Source organism: Desmodus rotundus, chromosome 10 (genome assembly GCF_022682495.2).
Source record: "Desmodus rotundus isolate HL8 chromosome 10, HLdesRot8A.1, whole genome shotgun sequence".
In the NCBI taxonomy this organism is placed as follows: domain Eukaryota; kingdom Metazoa; phylum Chordata; class Mammalia; order Chiroptera; family Phyllostomidae; genus Desmodus; species Desmodus rotundus.
Window position 1 is genome coordinate 32706622 of NC_071396.1, and position 24386 is coordinate 32731007.

General features: G+C 44.7%; 1 protein-coding gene across 9 annotated transcripts in view; it reads right to left on the reverse strand.

Annotated features, from left to right (window-relative positions):
* The window catches only part of SV2B (synaptic vesicle glycoprotein 2B), a 92450-nt gene that overhangs the window by 21301 nt on the left and 46763 nt on the right, over positions 1 to 24386 (reverse strand). For 6 of the 9 annotated variants that reach the window (XM_045196611.3, XM_024561857.3, XM_045196606.2 and 3 more), the window contains 5 exons: positions 16837 to 17692; positions 6238 to 6418; positions 5751 to 5902; positions 1316 to 1449; positions 1082 to 1171 (listed from right to left, as the gene is read on the reverse strand). In XM_045196611.3, coding sequence (XP_045052546.2) covers positions 1082 to 1171; positions 1316 to 1449; positions 5751 to 5902; positions 6238 to 6418; positions 16837 to 17287 — 1008 coding nt within the window. In that variant the 5' untranslated portion in view covers positions 17288 to 17692. Of the gene's footprint in view, positions 1 to 1081; positions 1172 to 1315; positions 1450 to 5750; positions 5903 to 6237; positions 6419 to 16836; positions 17693 to 22703; positions 22727 to 24386 lie in introns of those variants that run through there. The other 3 variants (XM_053913223.1, XM_071219456.1, XM_045196610.2) reach the window with 2 other exon arrangements.

Genomic DNA, 24386 nt, shown 5'->3' on the forward strand with positions numbered 1-24386 from the left:
TGTAGAGATCAGGAGACTCTCCTGCAGTGTTGGTGGGAATGTAAATTGGTGCGGCCACTGTGGAAACAGTATGAAGGTTCCTCAAACAATTAAAATTAAAACCACCACACGATCCAGCATTCCATTTTGGGTATTTATTCAAATAAAAAAAACACTAATTCACAAATATATATGCACCCCCATGCATGTGTGGGAGGGGGGTTAATCCAGGAAGGCTTCCTGGAGGAAATGGATTTGAGGTTGTGTCAAAGGATGTTATGCCAACAGGTGCACAGAGATGCCTGCAGGGGGCATTTCTTAGGGTTATCCACAGAGCTTGGTGGGGAGGAAAACAGATCCTGGTAACTAACAGGACATCTTCATGGAAATTACCATTTAGTAGTTTTTGAACTTCATAAACTAGCAAGAAACAAAATTCATCCTAACAGCCAATGGGGGTAAGAAATGGGTATAGAACGGGTAACCTGTTGCTTATGGCCTTGTAGGCTGGTACAACCTTATTGAAATATAATTTGCAACATTATCTCAAGAGCTATAAAAACACTCGAGCTCTCGCAACCAGTAATTTTATTTCTAGGCATCTACTCTTAGAAAACAAACCCGGAACAGTAAAGACAGGGGAAGGAAGCGTGTGTGCGAAAAGGCTTGCTGCAGTAACATTTATGGGAAGAAAATAAAACAGGAGAAACCAATCTCTAACCTTAGGTACATGTTTAGAAAAATTGTGTTGATGCTCCTACTATTAATGTTCATTAAAAGGATGGTTATGAACACTATGAGACAACATATAGAATGCTTATGAGAACTCTTAAATACAATGTATCTGTAAATACATGTAATTATGTTATTCCCACATGAATACAGCTAGCTTCCTTTCCTTGTTGAATAATTATCAGTACTAAGAAGGATAACCACAAAACACAAAGAATTAATTACAACACAGTGATAAGAATGTCAGGGGTTTTATTCATCTCGTGACCAATTTTCTGTGATGCGCTTGTATAAAAAATTACTTTTCAGCAAACCAAACCAGGAAAGGGGAGAGGACCCCTGTGGTTGGCACAGGTGACCACACACTCACCGTGAACACCTTCTCCGGGGTCCCCTTGGCTCTCATGTTGGTGTCATGGACTTGCTTGAGAATCATCCAAGCTTCGTCATGTTTGCCCATCTGGGAAAACCAAGGAAAGAGACATGAAAAACCCTTTGCTGATTCATGCGGATACCTGAGTCTGAGGCGAAGGGGGTTGAGGAAGCAGAGCTAGCCCCTGCCGCTGCCCCATGGCTCTCACTTGGGGTGGGAGCACTGACTCACCTCTAGCAGGAACCGTGGGCTCTCCGGCATGAACCTCAGGGCCACCATGGACACGGTGCAGGGCAGAGCGCAGACGATGACAAACACTCTCCAGCTGTGGTAGTGGTAATGGGTGCCCATGCTGAAGCCCCAGCCTGCCGAGAGGAAATCAGAGGATGTCAGACACCATCTTGGGGTGCCCTTGAAGGACTGGCTCTCTGACTGCAGGGCACAAGAGCACCCCTTGGGAAGCAGGTTCAAAGGTAGACTTCCTGCTGCTCCCCCAAAGCTTCTGATTCTGCATCCAGGATAGGTGCTGGGAGTCTGCATCCTGACAAGCCTCTACTGGGCCTGGGCCGATATTTACGGGCCTTCAGTGAGAGTACCAACAGAGGCAACAACCCAGTTTCTACATAGTCATCGGAATTCAAGTTCACAACCTATTCAATAGCAGATGTTCTGCCCCCTCTCTAGCACTGCACAGGGCGCAGCTTGTGGGACCCCCTCACTTTCCCTCCCCACCCTCCTGCAGAGCGAGGGGCCTGTGCTCATATGTGTGGGCGTACCATACACACCCCCATGGTGACAATGGGCATCCTTGCCATGATCCCTTGATTTTAGCGGAAATTCCTGGGTTCTGAGACCCCACAGCAGGATCAGATGTTGTGGGGTCCTGGCCTGACAGCCCCCTCACTTCACGGGAAGGAGAGCTGGAGGAGCATGCTCTTCACAGGAAGAGCACGGCCTTATATGACCCAAGGTTTCGACAGAGGGTTCCTCTTACTCAGGTCAAAGGGTAGCATCAGCTCTAGGTGATTCTAGCTCACAGGGTTTTCAAGAACACACTTTGGAAACCATTGTCAGTCATTATATTATTTTTGTTATTTGAAAGAAACCAAGGTTCTGTTTTCAAATAAATTCTACCATCATTGAAGTGAAGGGGTGACCAGGTCCTATTCCGCTTTGATTATTGAAAGTATTTCCAAAATTCATTTTCAGAAATTGTCTTAAAGATCCACAAAACATTATTTTTTATGTAAAGGTGTTATTTATTTTTTTAGAGAGAGGGGAAGGGAGGGAGAAAAAAGAGGGAGAGAAACATCAATGTGTGGTTTCCTCTTATGCACCCCCTAATGGGGACCTGGCCTGCAACCCAGGCATGTGCCCTGGCTGGGAATTGAACCAACAACCCTTTGGTTCATAGGCTGGCACTCTATCCACTGAGCCACACCAGCCAGGGCCATAGAACATTCTTCAAGTATCCTTATGGGTTGCAAATTTCGCTTGTTAGGGAGCAGTCACACAGTGGAAAGAGCCTGGAGTTTTGCAGTCCCACAGGTCAGAGTTCAAATTCTGGTTTTCTCACATTGTTATTGTGTGGGTGGGTTTTCGCAGCTGTAAAATGCAGGTGATGATACCTGTGCAGATGTGCCACGTGGGAACACTTCCAGCAGCCAATTCACCTGCTTGCAAGGTACTTCTGATTTCTTCAGAAATAGCTACTTGACATTTAGTGCCAAAGATACTGAGCAACATAGGTGAATATCAGCGGAGATCAGCAAAAGAATTGGGTTTTTTTTTTAGCCAAGGATGTAAACTAAAGAAATTGATTTTCTCATGCCACCCAAAGTATCTCTGAAGACCATTCCAGCAGCATTTTTCAAAAAACAAACCTTTATAAATAAATATATTGATTTCTAAAGTTAAGAGGGTAATCATTATTTGACTGTAAAAATCTCTATCCCACTGACTTAAAAAATATCCCAAAGGCCAACTGCAGTGGACCGCTGATGTCTTGAATCCTCTATTAACAATCCCCACTGTGTTTTGGGTTGTTCTTCTTGCTGTGGACTGCCAACCAGTATCTACTGTTTCTGCAGATACTTCCGACTCTGTCAGTACAATTAAAGGACGAGTCAGAGGGAATCCCAGGCGGGGGAGGGTGGAGCCGTGGCAGCTCCGACACACTGCGCGCTCCTCATCCAACGCTCTCGGTCACCACCAAACCTCCCGCACAGCGCGGCCTCTTCTCCTTCCCATCTCACTGGGGTTGGTTTGTCTGCCTTCATTCTAATTAAGAAGCCGTTCCTTTCTCCCGAGAGTAATACTGGAAGATAAAACCGCAGTAATATTTATTACTCGCATCCAAACACTATTCTGGCAGAATGAGAAGTAAAACGGACCAAAGCCATAGGAGCCAATCTCAGCGAGATAGTAAGGGAAGGGCTACGACTCGTGTGTTTATTAAGTATCGTGCCTCAGAAAGATTTTTTTTATGAGAATAGGTTTAAATTATCCAAAATCCATTATTCCTTCATGCCCCTATGGTTTTTATGGTGATTTTAGTAACCTGCATTTACCACATTTATGAGGCACATCCTCAGGGCCTTAAATTAATAAAATTAAATACTGAACTGCCCCCCTCACCCCGATACATGGGACAGCCACTCATTTGGAGATGGATTGTTCTGTTCACTGGTCTTTCAGCTTGCCCTACTTTTCTGTCTCAGGATTTCACAAACAGCTGGTGGACCCGACTACAATGAGAATTACTCTTCCATAATACATACATTTTTTTCCTGAGTTCCCAGAAAAACATTCTGAGTTTTGTAATTCTCTTTCTCAATGACTCAGTCACCCAATTCCCAGGACCAAGACCTCCCATCACTTCATTCCTGCAAAAGGAATTAAACGGGTTGCCCAAGCCGCACACAAACATCGGTCTCCTTCCTGTGGCGGCCCCTGCATTCGTCCTGCTGTGGGCATGCAGGGCGTGGTTAGAGGATTAATGTCTTAGGCATATTGAGAAATACCGTCAAATGTCTGGTTCACTGCGGACAGAACATCTGGGCCTGGTAAAAGGAGGCTTAAAATAAATCATCACTCCTGTTTCACTGTGATTCACATCGACCACACTTCTAGGATGGATTTCCCCCAAAGTAACGCTGTTGCAATGGAGTCAGATCATCTAAGATCCTTCTTGTTTTTTGTTTGTTTTTACTTATTCAACAAAGTGTGTGACATGTCTATTATATGCCAGCCCCTGAGCTCAGAATGGGGTAGATGCCGTATCTACTCTCATGTGGCTTAGAACCCAGTTAACAGTTTAAATTTTTACTCTAGTTCTCTGGTACTGCCAGGGATGGACACCACTCACAGGTGTCTGTTTCCACATCTCTCCTTTCCTTCCCATCTTACTCTATTCCCCTGCCCCCGACACTGCGCTCTACTGACCACCTGTTTCCTCCTTTATTCTCATTTCTCTTCCCTCAGCTCTTTGTAAGAGGCTTGTATTTTTAAATGCAAGGTTTCATACGGGCACACAAATAAAAATCACCTTGTTCATTCGGGGTAAAATATCTAATCAGGAGCCCTGCTCTTGACCAGCAGAGGTCAGTCAGCAGCCACGCAGCCCCTCTGCCATGGGGTCAACGTGCTCCCCACTTAAATGCTTGCATTGCTACCTACAGGTCAGAGGCATCCGCCAGACTTTCCAGGAAGGAGAAATGTCTATTGTGTTAAACCACTGAGATGTCAGGGCTTAGAGGGTTATCAGGCTAATGCCCCCAGCTTCACCTGAACTAATGGAGGAGGCATTGTCTACACTAAGGCTTCTTTCAGATATATAGACGGAGCCTCCATTAGCTCAGAACTCACACAGAACCACATTTAGAACAAGGACCCAAGGTGAATGAGTAGAGAACGGTCGGTTAGCTTTGGCAACCCTATCCCTCCGCACGTTCTAAACCACGGCAAAGCCTGCACCCGTGATCGGCGATTTTCCCAAAATGACTCCAAAGGATGCTGGTGGTGTTTCTTGCCTGGGATACTCAAAAGTCATAATCAAATTCAAAACTGCTGCCTTCTCCCTACTTTACTCTTAACAAAACCAACAGTGAAAGTTCACATTGCCAGGTCTCTGTCCAGAAAATCTACTTTTACAATTATCCAGGATAATAAAATTGTCCTGGCTGAAACCAAGACCTTGTCTGTAGGGGCTGTTCCACTTCTGCAGCCTTCAAGAGTACTGCAAGGTGGTAGGGGGAGCAACAGGATTCAAGGTCATGCCCGCACCGTGACCTTGGTCAAAGCACCAGCTTTGCTTGGCTTCTGTTACATCGTCTCTAAAATGGGGTTACCAAAGCCTAACTTGTTGGGGGTTGGAGGGCTGGAGCAGATAGGTGATATCCTTTCAGATAAAAAGAAGAAAGGAAAGGAGAGAGTTAGGGAGGAGGAAGAGGGGGTGGGAGATGCGGAAACAGACTGTAGTATTTCCTGAACCACAGGTACGGAAACTAGCAATGTGTGCCCAGTGGTGGGAGTTTTTTTTAGAAAGACCAAATGCATACAGAGGAACTGTGTCAATAAGGGGAATAAGGCTGAGGACAGAAAGTGTCACCAGGAGGCAGGTGCCATTGTAACAAGGCCCCTGGGCTATTTTGAGCCGTGTGCTCACCATAGTGTGGGATGATGCTCCAGGCCATGGCGGATGCATAGATGCCGCCTGTCATCCAGAAGATGCCCAGCCAACTGAGGTGCTCTCCTCGCTTCTCCCGAGACAAGAATTCAGAGAAATAGGCAAAAACAATGGGCAGAGCTCCACCAATGCTGTAGGGGGAAAAAATGCCAGAAACAAAGAATCGAGTCACACACTGAAAAAGGTCATAGCAGAAACTGAGTTGCCTTTACCCCACCCTTAGGCTCTGGGGCGAAATAACCTAGTGAATTTCACAGACTGGCCAAGGCAGTGCCAGGTTATGTTGACCTGCTACGTATTGACTTCACAACCTAATCCCTTTCTAAGGTTGACTTCAGTATAGTATCTTAGGGGTCAAACAAAAACCCAGTCCGGGGTTTTCCGGAGGTACCACTCAGCGCTGGAGTCCCAGGATGGGTGGGCCATTGGTCTAGGAGGGTCCAGCTGAAGCTCTGAGACCACATACCCTATGCCCGAGATGAGCCGGCAGAAGAGGAAGGCTCCATAAGCCTGCACAAAGGAGGAGAGGGAGGCGAAGGAGGCGTTGAGGGCCAGAGACATGCTGAGAACTCTCTTCCTCCCCAGCTTATCAGCCAGGCCCCCCAGGATGAAGGCCCCTGCCATCATTCCCAGGTAGACTATCAGCCCTGTTGGGAAGGAGAGGGGAGAGGGTGGAGAGAGAAGACAAGACATTAGAGACCATGCAGTGTTGTAGAAAACCCAACACCCACTTTTAGGCATCCTAGAAATTCCGTTTCACCCACCATAAAAGGGGGAATGCAACAGATGCTCGTAGCAAATTAGAAGTTCTCTACAAATGCAGCTTCTTGGGAATGCTATTCAAAAAGACAGTCTCACGGGTTTATCCATCTGTACATAGACTAACAAAGGTAACGACAACTGGGTTTGATGTTTCTTTCTTAAATGCTACTCTTCTAGACATGTAATATGCAGAAACAGGAACAGCTATCATTTTATTTTTAAGTGAAAAAAAGTGCTTGCTTGTGCTACAAATATCCTTACCTAGGGGATCATATTTAAAGAGAGAAGCCCTAGTACAGTGTAGGAAATATAGTAATTAATATTGTAATAACTCTGGTCCAAGGTGGGTACTGGAAACAGCAGGGTGGACACTGGGTAAAGTATGTGGTTGTCGAACCACTATGCTGTACACCTGAAACTAACAAACAATTTCAAATGAAAACTGTAATTGAAAAAAATTTTTTTAGAGATTTTGTTTAATTTTAGAGAGAGGGGAAGGGAATGAGAAAGAGAGGGAGAGAAACATCAACGTGTGGTTGCCTCTTCCGTGCCCGCCTACGGGGGCCTGGTCTGCAACCCAGGCATGTGCCCTGACTGGGAATTGAACTGGTGACCCTTTGGTTTGCAGGCTGGTGCTCAATCCATTGAGCCATACCAGCCAGGGCAAATTTTTTAATTTTTAAAACTGTAAAGAGAGAGATAGAGATAGAAAGAGAGAGAGAGAGAGAACGAATGTTCAGGGAGAAGTGGCAAAGCGTGTATGGAGAACACTGGGAGGAAAGAAAATGGTACAAATGAAAAACAATTGCCAACAAGACCAGCTGCTTTATTAAAATGCCCAAATTTTATTAAATAGCCAAAAAGGACCTTTCCAAGCTACAACCAGTTTTCATATTTCTTTCAGGAATGTGGAAGAGAGTGGCAATGAGCTGTTCTTTCTCAAACACATATAACCACTACTTGCCTGAGAATAAAATCAGTTCATTTAAGCTTCCATATAAATATATTGTTGTAGGCACGCTGGTGGTATTCCAATGGAAGCCAGCATCTTTATAGAGGTGGCAAATCTCCAGAAGCACATGAATAATTCCTTCCTATTAAATATTGAGTGCTTACCAAGCGCCAATGACCATGCTAAGTATATATGGTATTGATTAGACCTGTGGAGGAAACTTTGTACCATGTCTCCCATGCAGAGAAAATGACGTGTACCAGTTTCCTAAGAATCCCTGGCCCAGCCTTGTCTGTAAATCAAGCAATGAATGCAAATTGTCTTCCACAGAAAGGACCTGCCGATGTTTTATTTATGCAGATGTGTGCCAGGAAGGACTCACAAGGAACAAAAAGCTGCAATTAGCTGGGTCAGCACTTTGAAGGTAGGTCCCCAAAGGCAGAAATTTAACTATGCTGTGCTTTCTCTTCCCAACGACAGACTGGCTTCATTTTATTTATTTTTTATTTTTTTATTAATAGTTCATTGACCTGCAGCATATTAATAGTTTCAGGTGTACAACATAATGATTCAATATTTGTTTATATTGTGAAATGGTCCCCAGGAGGAGTCTAGTTAATATCCATCACCATACACAGTTACAGAATTTTCTTTTCTTGGGATGAGACCTTTGAAGATTTACTCTCGTAGCAACTTTCAAATATGCAAAGTAGCGTTATTAACTATGGGCACCATGCTGCACATTACTGCCTCATGACTTATTTATCTCATAACTGGATGTTTGTACCTAATTACTCCCTTCAGCCACCTACCCAGCACTGCCTCTGGCAAACAACATGTGTTTCGTATCTATGAGCTTGGTGTTTTGTTTTGTTTTGTTTCAAGATTCCACACATAAGTGAAATCACACGGTATGTGTTTTATTCTGCCTTCTTACACTTGACAAACATAATGCCCTCGAAGCCCACCGAGTTACTGCAAATAGCAAGATTTCATTCAGTCATGGCGAAATAATATTCCATTCATCAAGGGATGAACATCTGGGTTGGTTCAATATCTTGGCTATTGTAAATAGTGCTGCAATAAACATGGGGATGCCGTATTTCCTTATTTTATTTACTTTTTTTAGATGAGTTTTTTTAAGGGATTTTATTTATTTATTTTTAGGCAGAGGGGAAGGGAGGGAGAAAGAGAGGGAGAGAAGTATCAATGTATGGTTGCCTGTCATGCACCCCTCTACTGGGGACCTGGCCCACAACCCAGGCATATGCCCTGACTGGGAATGGAATCAGTGACCCTTTGGTTCAGAGGCCTGCACTCAATCCACTGACCTACACCAATCAGGTTCCTTCTTTTATTATTTTATTCTACTAAATGAAAAGAAATGACAACTAGGTATTGTCAAAGATTTTTATAAACTAGGATTTTCTTCACTCACCTGCATTGTAACTCTTCACCCTCTATATTGCTCAAAGTCACAAAACATGTTATATTCTTTTTCTTTTCAGTATATGATATAACTTCATGAAATGCGCCTATAAGTCTACACGTATTCATCACATGCCTGTTATTAGGTAGGCAGCATTTGAGTTAGTGGGGATATGGTGAGGTGCAAACATATGGAGATGCCTGCCTTTGTGGAGCTTACGTTCTAGTTGGGGGAAAAAGAGATAAACAAAGAAGTGAGTAAAATATATAGTAAGTGGACTACTGGTAAGTGTTATAAAAAATATACAGGGGAGGGAAATAGGGAGAGCCAGGGTGGAGGGTGGTAATTTAAAATAAGGTGGATCAGGAAGTTTCTACCAAAACGGGGTATTTAGGCCAAGAGCTACGTGAAGCCGAACATGGGGATCTCCAGGGGAAACTGCCTAGCCTGTGCTCCTGGGCTCTCTCCTGGGCAGGTTTCTCTGCACACTTGGGGGACTCACAGAGCAAGGACACAGGAAGGGTTTCCCCTTCTCCGTGTTCCACCAATGCCTCAGCCCTGAGCTTAGAAGATGTACTGAACAATTCCCCATTATATTAGATCACTGACGTTTGTGTTTGAGAAAATGAGTCATGATTTGCAAATCCAACTCATAAAATGTGTCACGCTGTATGGTAATAACGTGGGGACCAGTGTTCCCTGCTAGACTGTGAGTTGCTCAGCTCAATCCAGCTCTGAGCAGCCAAGGGTTTTCAACATCTGGTTCCCTAACAGACTGAATCTTGCTCAGTTCTGAGCCATGGCGAGTAATGTCTAGCAGGAAGGCCTTACTCACTAAGGAGGGTATCTTAAAACCATCTTTGGCTGCCATATGACCCATCTCCACCAAGAAAGTCTGAGGGAGCCTTCTAGGCCAGCGGTCCCCAACCTTTTGGGCACCAGGGACCAGTTTCATGAATGCTGATGTTTCCACGGCTGGGGGTGGGGAGGGAATGGTTTCAGGATGATTCAAGCACATTACATTCAAGCTCATTCCTGCTATGCGGCCTGGTTCCTAACAGGCTGGGGACCCCTGTTCTAGACCACTGGTGTGCAGTCTCAGCAACGAACAACGTGCCAGTTAGTAAGTTACTGTCTCTCTGCTCCAAAGCCACCCATCCAGCCCCTGCTTTGTCCACAAACCCCAGGTGTGCTTTGCCAGCCACTCCCTGCGAGGCCCTCCACTAGGGGGCACTAGACAGAGGCATAACAGCTAGAGAAGGAAGAAAGGGCCTGTACTCTCAGCTTCATACATTTCACAGCAGTCACACTTCTTCGCCCCACAGCAACAATGCAGCAGCTGAATCCGGTTGGCAGAATCAGCCCCACCCTGCCCTTCTGTCCTCGCCCACACCAGCACCAGCCGGCCAGGGCCCCCTCACCAGAGACCTGAGCTGTAGCTCCCTGAGGCCCCTTCTCTGAGCTAAGTCATAATAATTCCAATCTCTTCTCTTTATTCTCCCATTCCTAGAGGCGTCAGCTGCTTCCTGCATTCAAGACCTCAGTAGACTTCTTTAAAAAAAACGTTTCGCTTCTCCAGTTAATAATTTTTATATTAAATCTATCTGTTTGAATAACTGGCATGATGATGTCTGGCTCCTAAATACACCCTGACCCATCAGACACATAGAGAAATGGATGAATCTTAGAGGTTAGCTTTAAATGTAACCCCTTAACCCCTTAGCTTAACTGGACGAGGCAGCTGAGGTCCAGAGAAAGGCAGTCATTCTCCCAGCACCTAGCCGCTGGCCCACGATCCATATGGCCCTTTGCATCTCCTGGCTCCAAGCCTGGTGTTTTTACTCCCAAACCTGACTGGGAGGAACTAGAGAGAACCCAAAATGCTTCTCAAAATGCTGTTGTAGAGGACCAGGGTATGCTGCCCCAAAATATATCGCGTGTAAAAGGATTATTTTGAGCTCTGTCCCTAAAAGCAGACTTAAACTCAATCACCAGACTCTTATCAGCCCAGACACAGCACCAAGAGGCATCTGCATAAGAAACTCAGGAAAGCAACCTTATTTTCCATTAGTTTGCCTCATTTGTTTACATTCCCACAGTCTGCCACCCATGAAGGCCAAAAATCTTTTTCCTCTACCTCTCCAAATGTATTATTCTTTGTGCTATCTGAGCCCAAGTGCTAACCATCCTCCCAGTTACCCCTATGTATGCGAGCTGAACCTGTTAATCAACTCTGTTTTCTCTTGGTAATCAGTCTTTTGTCAATTTAATTCAAAGGGCCGTCATCCATGGAAACTAGGACATGAGGGAAGAAGTGTTTCCTCCCCTGAGCCATCTTTGGAGACTATGAAAAGGGAGGAGTTGAAAAGATAGGCCAATCCACAAAGAAGAGAACGGTGAAATAAGCGATGCCTCTGAAATGGCTGTGCTATTAAACTCATTTAAAATCTGTCTTTAGCAAAAGGAATTAAGACAATAAATTTAGCAAATTAGAGGGCAATGGAGTCATCAAAAATTACATTAGCAGGAAGCAAATAAGGGACTAAGCAAATAAGAAAGCTAGAAAGTGTATCATTCTTCAATTCCACTCAAAAAGCTCCGTGGCACAGGAGGACGAGGTCCCCCTAATACTCTGAGCTTTTTTTAAGGAAATTAAAAACCAAGGTAGCTACGTGCAGCATAGGGAGGTTGGGAGTGAGGAGGAGGAGGTGACGTGGTGGGAAGGGCTTTTAATTGGTGACAATACCACAAAGGAAATGAAGTACCCAACCCAGGAAGAGGGAGGACCCACATTGAAAGTGCCCTGAACGGCAAAGGCTGGTCTAGAGAGACGGTCTGGGTCACAGTCCCGCTAGGTGACCAAGGGCCACCAACCCATCCAGTCAGCTCCTCTGATCACGGCTCCCACTTTGTAAAATTCAGATAATGGTGCTCACTTGCAGAGCTCTTAGGATTATATAGGACAGTGGGCTGAAAGTATCTAGCAGGACACCTGGCATAAAAGTAAATGCACAATTAAGTAAAAACTGCTATTGTTGTTATGAGCAGTACCATTTAGAATTGGCTGTGACCTGAGAAAGACACAGGATTAGAAAATAAAAATAAGTTGGTGGTATTTTAAAATCAAACCAACCATATATTAAAGGGATTTGAGGAAAGAGGATAGAGACCAGCAGAAGAAACTTATTTATAGCAGCACGCCCTTTAAATAGATCTCCCTCACTCCTTACCTGATGAAGCCAGATTCCAATAAAAAGCTCTTTTTGACTAAAATATTTTTCAAGTTTTCTCTAACAAGACTTTTTTGGGGGGGGAAAAAACTTTTCTAAATTTTTTGCTAACTCTTATTTAGATTTCTTAAATTCCCAGATTAAATGCCACCTCTTGAGAGAGGCATCTGTGATGTTTTAAACTAGGGCTCAACCGACTTTTTCTGTAAAGGACCAGAGAATAAATATACCACTTGTAAAACATCTAGTATAGCCCTGGCTGGTGCGACTCAGTGGATTGAGGGCCAGCCTGTGAACCAAGGGGTCACCAGTTCAATTCCCAGTCAGGGCACATGCCTGGGCTGTGGGCCAGGTTCCCCATTAGGGGGTGCATAAGAGGCAACCACACATGGATGTTTCCCTCCCTCTCTTTCTCCCTCCCTTCTCCCTGTCTGAAAATAAATTTAAAAAATCTTTTTAAAAATGTCTAGTTTAATATGGATGCAAGGTAAGAGTTTATCACATTATAACTCCTGGTGGTGGTCGTGTAATCATTAAAATTTGCTTTAAGGAAAGGTGACAGAGGCTGGACCAGGCACAGGGAAATAGCTGACTCTGCAGCATCCCTTCCTTTAGTTTCTATGAAGAATCAACATGTGAGAAAACAGAACTTCCAACCTCATTACTATAAAGTAGCCCACGGTGAACACGAGCGCCAACGAGAGGCAACACAGGGCACGAAAGCCGTGTTGGGAACTGCAGTCCGGCATGCACTTCTTACGGTCTCTGAGCAAACAGTTCCCTTGTCACATACACCAGGGGTCATCACTCTGACCCTCTCACGTGGTCACTTAAACATCAAGTGACAGCCTCCATGACAACCACTGGAAATGTGCCATGCGCTGTGCAGATGTCAGCAAGACTTTCGGGTACAATCCCCTTTTTTTTCGTGTTGGTCAAAATGTGTGCAAATATCCCCGCCACCTCCACGAACACAAAAAGGAAGCCATTTGGGGAGAGCTCCTCCATAGCACCATAAGCACACACCCCGACATCTCAGCAGCTTTGACTGACCCTGGGTCTCTGTGTAAACCACCTACTTTTCCACCTGGCTGCACAAGAGAATCACCAGGGAGCTGTGTAAACAGTGCCTATGGCCACACCTCACTTAATTATTCAGGCTTAATTACTCTAGAGCAGGGTGTGTGCGTGTGTGTGTGTGTGTGTGTGTGTGTGTGTGTGTGTGTGAGCTCCTCAGTGCTCTAATGGGCAGGCAGGGTTGAGAACACTCATGAAAAGGAATGGTCTCACATAGAGGTCATTCTGTGCCCCCGAGGACATTAGCCAATCCCCAGAGACATTTTTGGTGTTATAACTGGGAGCTGGATGCTATAGGCATCCAGTGGGAGGCCAGGAAGTTTGCCAAATATGCAAGAACAAACAGAACAGGACCCCAGAGCAAAGAATTATGCAGCCCAAAATGTCATTAATGCATGCTGTTGAGAGAGGCCACACGGAGGACTAGTTTAAAAGAAAGTCAGCAGCCCTGATTGGTGTAGCTCTGTTGGTTGGCCATCATCCTGCAAAACAAAAGGTCACAGGTTCAGTTCCCAGTCAGGGCACAAGCCTGGGCTGCTGGCTTGGTCCCCCTTTGGGGTGTGTGCAGGAGGCAGCTGATCGATGTTTCTCTCACATCAATATCTCTCTCCCTCTCTTTCTCCTCCCTTACCCTCTCTCTAAAAATAAATAAAATCTTTTTTTAAAGTTAAAAAGAAAGAGAAAAGAACGTGGGTAGCTGACTGTACTGTACGAAATGGCACAGCAATATCTTTGGTTCCAGAGATATTCTCCAGAACCGGTTCTCCAGAACCTTGTCACTTCCCCATCAAGACATGGAGTCTATATTTCCCTCTCCCTGAAATGCTGAAGGTCTTTATGATGGCCCCAACAAATGGAATGTACAGGAAACAACACTGCCGGATGTATTTACTGAGCACATATTTTGTGCCCAGCCCTGAAGCAGGGAGGGGCCTCCGCTCAGGAACTGACACTGTGAATTCAAAGCTAAAGAAAAAGTGGCTCATAAATCAAAGGTTCTGCCCTGATGCTCACCTCGAATTTGCATGTAAAACACTGAAACAATAATCTTTTGTGACAGCAGAGTAACACATCCATCTCTGAGCAGATATGCAAATTCAACTCACAATGGGTTCTAATGAATCCACCCAGCTGACAGACATGGCCCGGTCCCCTGTTAGGTTATAAATCTCTGAGGCATAGGAATCCCTGCACCTTCCCACTGCAAATGGTAAGAAAAACTAACAACCAATAAAAAATACCCCAAGTGATGAGACCCTCCCAGGAAATCAAAATTCCGAATGCAGAAATGGAACCCCTGAAAGTGTTGGGCTGTCCCACCTTTGGTCAGCATGAAAATAGGACTAGCCCCCCAGTTCCGGCTTAAGAAGTATTTTTACAGTCATGGGAAGATGTTCGTGTTAACTTACTAAATACAGGCAGAGGATAAAATGAGATAAAAATCCTCTAACCACCACGGTGATTATGAACGTTACATGAGAAATGCTGGCCTCACGACACCCTTCTATCATCCACTTCCCCGATCCACTTAGACATTCATTTTGTTGACTACAAATGGGGCCCAAAAAGTGCACAGAAGTCCATCTCTGCTCAGATGGCCTGCCCCTCTGTCCTGGGCCAAGACATAGCATCTTCTTGGCAAACTCTGAAAGCAAAATTGCACAGATGTGAGCTCTCCAGATTAAGACCATGTTTCCTTAACTCCCAGCATTCGCCCTGGGAGCCAGCAGAAGCATCGACCAAGCCTCTGTTAACGAGGCTGCCGGGCACCAGGGTGGCAGAGAGACCAAGAGGGCGTGAAATTGTTACTGACATTGCCAACCAGGACCAACAGGGACCCAGGGTTTCAGTGAGGAGAGACCACAAACAAATTAACATCTTGGGAATGCTTAATCAATGGGAATAGTCTGCTTTGCATTGGGTTTTGGGGTTTGTTTGGTTTTGTGTCCTTTTAAAAATATCTATTCAAACTTAAAGGCATCTAGCAGAATTTTCTTTAATAAGAAGTTAAAAACTCTACTGAAGTTCTGCTGCTGTCTAAAAACTCCGGGTGACAGCTTTGCTTCCTGAGTCATTGCTTCTGTTTGTGTATACTCAGGCTGTTTTGTTTTTTCCTACCAGTCATATCAACACAGTTCTAATCATTTTAAATGGTCCTTATAGTTAGGCAGGAATGGATAAAACCATTTTTACCCACCCCCACCCCCAAGGATAATTCTTAATGCAGATTTTTTAAATGCTTCCATCCCAATTTTATTTATACTGACTCTGTATCAGAGGCCCGCACGCTACAGCCTATAGGCTAAATCTTGCCCATGGCCTTTCTCTGTAAAAAAGTATTATTGGAACACAGTCACGCCCATTTGTTTACATATTGTCTACAGCCGCTTTTGTGCTACAGAGGCAGAGCTGATTAGTGGTGACAGAGACCATCTGGGCCCACAGAGCCTCCAATATTTACTATCTGAGCCTCTGGGAAAAATGTTTGCCAACCCTTGCTGGAAAGCAAGCAGTGGGGGGCCAGAATAGCACAAGGTATGTCACAACGTGTGTCCCTGCAGTAACTAAGTAACTCTCTCTGTTTGTTAGTATCTGTTTGTCCTGCTAGAGATACGTTCTTTGAGAGCAAAGGACGTCATCTAGTTCATTGTTTTCTCCCCACGGGCTAAACACATAGACTAGCACAGAGGATACAAGTAACAAATATTTGTTGAATGAATAAGCTAAGTTGCCATAGAGACTTTGAGTCATTGAGGGCCATTAAGTATGTTTCTGTCTTGAGTTGGAACCTGACTCACAGTAAGTTCTCAATAACTGTAGCTTTGCTAAACAGTCAAATGTGCAGACTCTGCACGTAGAGAATGGATGTGTTTTGCAGGACAATTAATGACCAAGACAAATCCTTGTCTACGTTATAAGGAATCTCTTGTCTGCCACGCTATTGGTGCCCATCCTTGCTCTAACTTCACAAAATCCACTCTGCTTCAAGCCCTGATAGCGGACGCTTGGCTCTGAGGGTGCAGTCTCATCGTCGGTTTGCAAAGCTGGTCCTCCGCCCTGCAGAATCCATCTGTGCTTCATGATGTGGTTCCCAAAAGCCCACAGGGGCTCTGTGGGTGTGCTCAGCCTGGCCTTCACCCCCAAAACACATGGGTATTCAGCCTACTAACACTTATACACAAGACATGCCAGGGACAGATCAGATTCTGAAAGGACACAGAGAAAAGTACTGAGTGGAAAAGACCCCTGGCCTGCTACTCACAAAACGTGTCTGTCACTTGGATATGGAAGATGGTTTAATATGAAGAAGAGAAATCAGACTCTCAAGGAGACCACAAAATTTGGAAAAAAGAACTATGAGCTTGAGAGTCAGACAGACCTGAGTAGAAATCCAAGCTCCGATACTCACCAACTATGTAAACTTGAGCCAATGAATTAATTCCTCTAAGATTAAAAACACCTTAAAGGCAAATCGTATGTAAAATGGTAACATTGAAAGGGAACTGTGGTAGATTTAAGGTGCCTAACAGTGACAGGTGCTATATCAATGTGCTGCTCTTTCCCTTTCATATTTCAATGGCACGCAGAGAATGATCTTTGGAAATTTCCACTTACCAAGCATTCCTTTCTTGGAACTGGACAGACACATGTCCTTCTCTGCACTCGGCAGGGCAAAGCTCACCACAAACACCTCCACCCCATCAGCCATCAGGGCCAAACCCAAGACGAAGAAGAGGGTCCACTGGAAGCGCCCGTGGCCACACTCATCAATGATGGTCTCGTATTGGTGAGCCAGCTGTTCCTCATCTTCCATTCTTTCAGCCATCAGGTCTGCCTGGCCTCGCAGGCCGTCTGCCCTGGAGGGCGCCATCTTGGTCTTCTTGACCTTGACATCATCTGGGTGAGGGATGCCCTGGTACTCTCCCTCGTAGATCTCATCCTCCTCATCATGGCCTTCGGTGACATCACTCTGTGCATCCTCTTCTAGGTTGGACTCATTGCCACGATAATAGCCATCGTTGTGGGCATAGCCCCCGTAGTTGTCCTGGTATTTGTAGTCGTCCATTCCTCGGTGCCTGGACGTCCTGGTTGCCTCTTGAGCTATATCTTGTGCACTGTGGTACCGGTTTGGGCTGTTTCAATAACCATCATCCATTTTCTGTGCAGAAGTTTAAATGTGGGACTTGTTTGTGTGACTTCTTGGATAGAAGTGACAGCTGTATGTTCTCCTGATGTCTCTGAAATAGAGCAGAGTTGTGTGAAAGCAACCTAAGTATCCTTTTGCTGTCAGAGTATACTGGGAATCTTTGGAAAATTTTGAATTCTGCTCTAGTCTCCTTCAGTGACCCAGAGATCTTATGTCGGGAGATGTTGATTAGAAATGGGTCCGGCTGGGTTCCTTGACAAGGCACTGGCAGGACGTGGCAGCTTGCTGGCTGGCCTGACTTGTTCTGTTATTGAAGGTTATGCCCTGGGAGTACAGAGAAGGGAAAGAGAAGAGGATTACAAACTGACAAAATCCCAGCAAACACTCTCAGAATTAAACAAATATATTTACTAATGCCAGAGCTTTGTGTGGAAGGTGTAGGAGACCTTGATGAGACATTTGGATTTGTAATGAATGGATGAAGCTTGAATCAGTGAGACAAAGAATAAGGTGAGAAAGAAGAGAGTCAGGGAGGTCTTGGAAGTGTTGATTTGCTCATACAAGGAGTCAAGTCTTACCCAAGAATAAAACAAAAAGCAGGCAAAGGATTTTCAATGCAAGATAATTTTGTGTTGCAGACTTTCTGTTAAAATTTTTTAAGGCTTTGGCAACAATAAAGGTTTACCACAGCTCGGCATTTCACAGGAAAATGCCAGCTTTTCTGACTTTGTTATAAAGGGGATGGACAATTTTACATCTAGAAATGGGGGGCAAAGAAATATCCAGGACCATGTTTCCCATGGCCCACCTTACTTTTAAAACTCAGCCTTGTGTTTTGAGAGCCACTGTGGCCTTGTACTTGGGCTTAAACAGGCAGGACCCATTGCTGAAGACCCAGAGCCAGAGAGCTTGGGTCTGAAACTTGGTTCTGCCTCATAATTGCTGTGTCTTTCTGAGCCTCACTTGTCTCATCTCTAAAACGGAGGTAACGATAGTACTTAACTCCTAAAGTCATGCATGAAAGCGCTAGAACAGTGCTAGACCTGCATGATAGATGCTATTTAAACCTTATCATTACAGTTGCTCCTTATATTTCTAGTTCCAATTCTGGAAATCAGGACTCAGTGTTGTCAGAGCCAAGACCCTTCCCATTATCCAATTCTAATCACTGGGTTCCCCCGTCAACCCCTATATGCCCAGTGGACAGGCACACCCTGCCCTAAATACCGTCCCAGAACCCCAGTTCCCAGCAGGTTTGCAGCCACCATTTAATAACGCCGACTGTGCTAAGTGTGCCACATCTCCTATCCCTAATTCTCACAACATTCAGAAGAGGAAGAAAAAGGTATTTGCATCTTTATCTTACAAACAAAGAAACTGTGGTTCAGATGCAGTTAGGCCAAGGTCACAGAGCTAGGTCCAGTGATCCCAAAGTCAATTTTCTCCATGGCCCCAATGTTTCCCAAATGCTGTTCTAAGGGATTGTCACTTTACATTACCTGGGGACCATGCAGAAGGGCTGGTTCAAGCTCAGAGATCTGATTTTTCCCACAGTTCCCCAAGAGGCTAAGAGGCCCAGCTGCAGTCCCCCAGGAGTGGAGGCTAGGCACCTCCTACCTCCCTTACCCTCCTCCAAATCTGCCTGCTGCCAGACCCTCGGACACAAGTGAATGCTCAGATCTCTACTTTGGAGCTGCCGGAAACCCAATCCCCAGTAAAATCCACCTGCCAAAGCATACATATGCCATCAACCTTTACAGGTCCCCCGTCACACCTCACCTCAAATCTGCACTGTCATTTCATCAAGCTCGGCAGATGTCACCTCACAACAGACTGGACACACTTGTCCTTGACATGGCAGCTGGACTTCTCCCCCTGCCCACAGCACATCCCTGGGTCTCTGCCCCACACCTGCCTCCCTGGTCCTGCTCACCCTCAGTCCTGTAGAGATTCCAGCTCAGGAAATCACATTGCATTTCTGAATTCAAATAACACAATGCATTTCTTTTGGGGATTTGCCCAAGATCAATGGCCCTGCAATGCAAAGTGGGCCAGAACCACTCAGTGTATTGGGAGAATTCATTAGAAACGTAAATCCTCCCCTACCCCAAAGTGGGTATAGGACCTGGAAATCTGCATTTTTCAAAAACACTGCAAGGAATCCAGTGGACCGCACTCTAACAGTGCTGTAAGAGTGAGCGAGAAATATTTACTAAGAACTGATTCCCACTTTATCCTTTTCAATTTTCCATCATCCCCAGTAAATAATTTGTATTTGACCATGCTGGCCCGGGCCACGTCAGATTAATATTCTAAATTTGTTTTTATTATATGCACTTAGGGATCACAGGAGGAATATAAATCACATGTAAACGGCATGAGAGTTTTGCAGAGAGCTATAAAAAACAGAGAAAGAATGCCAGCTGTCAGAGAACTGGTGTGTAATTTCCATTCAGGGGGCTCTGCGAAAATGGCATGAACCTGAATTGGGAGAGTTGCGATTCCAAAGGCACGCGAGGGAAATACCACGCAGGGCGAAGGCCCTGAGACTTGCTCTGCGGGAAGAAGTTGATCTTCCTCAAAACTGACACCACTCACCTGATCCAGTTAAAGAAATAGCTGTGAATGTCAAGTGCAGTGGAGGAGGAAGGAATTTCTGCTCAATATTGTTGTTATTCTTTCTCTTTATTGAGAAATGCCAACTTAGGTTCTTAGCATTTTCTAGAGCATACAATTATACATCATTTTCAGTGTTACGAGTTGCATTCTGACCACCCCAGGAAAATAAGTTGAGGCCCTTATCCCCAGAACCTCAGAATGAGAACTTGTTTAGATATGTGGTCTTTATAGAGGTAATTCAGTTAAGTGAGGTCACTGGGGTGGGCTCTAATCCAAGATGGCTGGTGCCCTTCTAAAAAGGGAAAATTGAAAAGCAGCGACAGACACTAATACAGAGGGGAGGTGACGGGAAGACACAGGGAGAACACCTTCGACAAGCCAAGGAATGCCCGAGGCTACAGGAAGCTATGAGAGGCACGGAAATGATTCTCCCCCACAGCCCTGCTGACAAATGGATTTTAGTCCGCTAGCCTTTGAAACTGTAGGGACAATAAATTTCTGTTGTTTAAGCCTCTCAATTTGTAGTATATTGTTAAGGCAGCCCCAGAAAGCTAATACCTTCAACAACATTAAGAAGCCTAGAATTTATCAACTGAAGAGCAATAATGACACATCCCGAAGCTTCACTACTCACTGAGTACTAAGGTGAGCATTTAACAAGCAGTACCTCGTGTATTCTCATAGCCAATGGGGCAGCAAGGCTATTCTTCCCATTTAACAGATGAAGAAACTGAGGGCTGAGACGAGGAAAGAATGTGCTCAAATTAACACAGAGAATTAATCTTAGGGGTTGATTTGAAGCCAAGGTCAAAAAACAAAACATTAGGGGTGATGTACAGTGAAAGAGACTGGGACTCCCTCCCAATCTTTCTTGTCCTTGAGCCAAGTCAAGGTCACAAGCTGAGTTCCTGAAGAGCTAAGATTGACATTGAGTTTCTGACTCCCAGGTACTGTATTTTTCAGACTATAAGATGCACTTTCCCCTTGCAAATTTGGGAGGAAAATGGGGGTGCATCTTATAGTCCGAATGTAGCTTACCTGGCTCTCTGGGGGTGGGGCTGTAGAGCGGGGTGTTTTTTTTTCCCTATTTTCCTCTAAAACCTAGGTATGTCTTATGGTCCTGTGAGTCTTATAGTCCAAAAATACGGTAACTGTTTACCCAACCTCAACAGACATTCCCCAGGACCATTGGTGATGGAGGCATTGTAATAAGCATGATATGGCTTGATCTCCCTTCTCAAGAGGTCTACCTCTCATGAGACAGTAAAACAACACAAAGCATCATGCAGTGATAAAAAAAAAAAAAAAGACAATCTTAAGCATTTACAATGTTATCTTTCATTTGTTGACTACTTGCCTTGTGGCTTGGTTCCAGGCACTATACCAAGTTTATCATGTGCTTTACATCTTTTAACCTGGACGACAACCCTGGCTGACCCAAGGTTCAAGTGCTGACTCCACTACTTCCTACTACTGTGTACAAGCTACTGACCACTCTGGGCCTCAGTGTCCTCATCTGTAAAATGATTATAACAGTACCCACATTGTGGGTACATTATCACAGTGAGGATTCAGTGTGTTAATCCATGAAAAGTGCTTACAGCACAGTGCCTGGCACAGACATGATCCGTGCAAATTTGTACTTATTATCATGTTTCTTGTTGGCATTAGTATTATTATCTGAATGAGTGTTGATCAGTAGAATGTAGCCAGGATGAGCTTGAGCCCAAACTCTCTCTGCTTGAGACTTGGGGCCCATCTGGGCTGGCCTAGGGAACCAAGCACAGAGAAAAACAAACTGACATTTAGTTACATGTGAAAACGACCGCCTTTCAAAAATGTTCTAGTGCTAATCTGTTAAGCATCCTCCTCTCTTACACCCTATTAACCTCTGAATCTATGCGATTTGATTCAAAACCACTGTGTGGTAAACACTTGTTCCTGATTAAATATCACAGAGAACAAAGCTAAAAATAATATTATCATTAAATGATGTAATGCTTCCCAAAATCTGTTCTGTAAAACATTAGGCCTGTAACAGGCTTACTTAATGGGGGAGAAAAAAAAAGAATTCCAAGTTGAGAAAACATTGAATATTCTATTCCCCATTCTCTTTTGGAGATTTATAATGCACGTTGCTATAGTGAAGACCCTGAGAAGAGCTGAATAAAACCTACTTCACACAGTGAGCTACCACAACACACCCTTTTGAACGGCTGCAACAGACAGACAGACAACAGCAAGTGCTGGCTACGATGTGAGGAACCAGGGCCCTCATACGTTGCTGGCAGGAAGGAAAAATGGTTTAGCCACTTTGGAAAATAGTTTGGCAGTTTCTTAAAATGCTAAACATATAGCAAGAGCAACATTTACAAACTGATTAACCATTTTTTTGGCAATTTAATAATTTTTAGATGTGTAGAATTGTTCCAAGAGACCCCATGGCACTATCCACATGTCTCCGTTATCACTTTATATTGTAATTATGCAGGTGTCTCTCTGCCAGGAGATTTGAGCAATTCCAGGATAGCTAAAGCAGGGGATTTTGCTTATTTTTGAATCCCCAGCACCAAACACAGAGTCTTTCAACACAGCAGGTCTGTGAAAATGTTTGCCCAACAAAGGAGGTTAATGGTTATTCAGGGCCTGGCTGAAAGTCAGTCAGAAATGGCCCAGCAGCCAGAGTGCCCCCTGCCTGTGCTGTGCACAGGTTTACCTTTGCTTTCAAAGTCTGGTCAGCTGACATCCTGCAAATGCCACCTTTCACGAGGAGCCCTTCACTCTCCCTCCCCTGCTGGCCTTCTTTGAACATCAAGCTCCCAAATGAGATTGTCAGGCTGCGAGGTTTCCAAGGACTGCTTGGGTTATTTGTTACCAACTTCCTGACTATAAAATATATCTTAACCACCTACAATGCCTCCTGAAATGCACTGCCTGATGGTTCTGGGTAGGCTCCATCAACCCGTGGGCTGAAAACACCAGGCCTCATCTGGCTGGTAAGGGGAGACAGTGTTCCTGAGGCTTCTAGCCATCGGTCTCTGCCCATTAGTATGACATCAGAAGTACTTCTCTCTTCTGAAGGTGTATGCACGATGCATCATTGTGTTGTGTACCTGCAGCGCATACAATAGTGTGTGTCAAATACGTGCCACGTTTACAAAGAGGGGAGGAAAAAAGAAGTGCTTCTCTGTTCTTAGCTGAATCATCTATTGTGTTAAAACAGAAAGCTAGTTTCCCCAGGTATGAGAAAGAATTGATTATTAAATGAGAACCAAACCACGTGATCTTTTTTTGGAGGAAAGAAAGAAATGCTTTAACACCGTGTTCAATCTTTTCAATTAATGTCCGCCTTAATTGGAATGTTTGGGATTATTCTTTGTTTTAAAATACAAAAGCAAGATAATTTATGGAGAAGTTCATCAAAGCATTATTTAGAAAAATCAAACCTGGAAAACAACTCACAGACTAAACCACAGGGGCTAGGTAATAAATGTTAGCATACTTACACAGTTGAATGTTATGGTGATATAAAAACCATGGTTTTTGAACAACTTTACTTTTTAAAAAAGAAAATGATCATGCTATAATAGGTAAAAATGCCAGAGAAATCATACATGCATTGATCTCATTATACCAAGTTTCCAAGATGTTATATAAATGTATTTACATTATGCAAATGTCTCTGGCAGGAGTCTCTGAAATGCTAATTTTCTCCCTCTCTGCTCCTCTGGGTCCCGAAGCCAGGCCAGTGTTGTCCACAGTGTGGCCCTCACACCACCTGCCGGAGAATCCCTTAGAGCCATTTCCATACAGATTCCTGGACCCATTCCACACCTTCTCAAACAGAAGGGGAACAGAAATCTGCTTTATTCGCAAGCTCTTTGGGTAATTGATGTGCTCACTCAAAGTCAAGAAGCTCTGGTCCATGTTCTTCATCCTCCAGGAAGCAGTAAACAATTTCTTAGGGATTCACGGGCAAGGCCAAGCAAGTCCTCAGCCAAGTCCTCAGACAAACCAGACCCTTGCAGGAGCTGAGCTAGAAAGAAAGGGACCTGTGCTTTCACATGCAGGGGTGGTGCCCAAGCCCTGGGGGGAGGAGGACTCATGGGAGGAGAATGTGAGTTCCTTGAGAGGGACAGAATGCTGTCCCTGTCACAGCAGCACCCTGAATGAGGGACAGCTGTGAACCTCTGACAGACTAGTCACGCTGTGGGCCTGGCATCAGCAATGGGGCCCCACCCCCAGCACCACCCATAAACAGAATCAAGAATTGTTGAGTGGGTCACTGTATTCATCCAGACCAGAGCTTGCCAGCAGATGATGGCAAGCCTGCTCCTGCAGGCAGCATGCAGTAGCGGAGAGGACAAGCAGAATCCCTCAGGCTACAGCCTGGACTGAG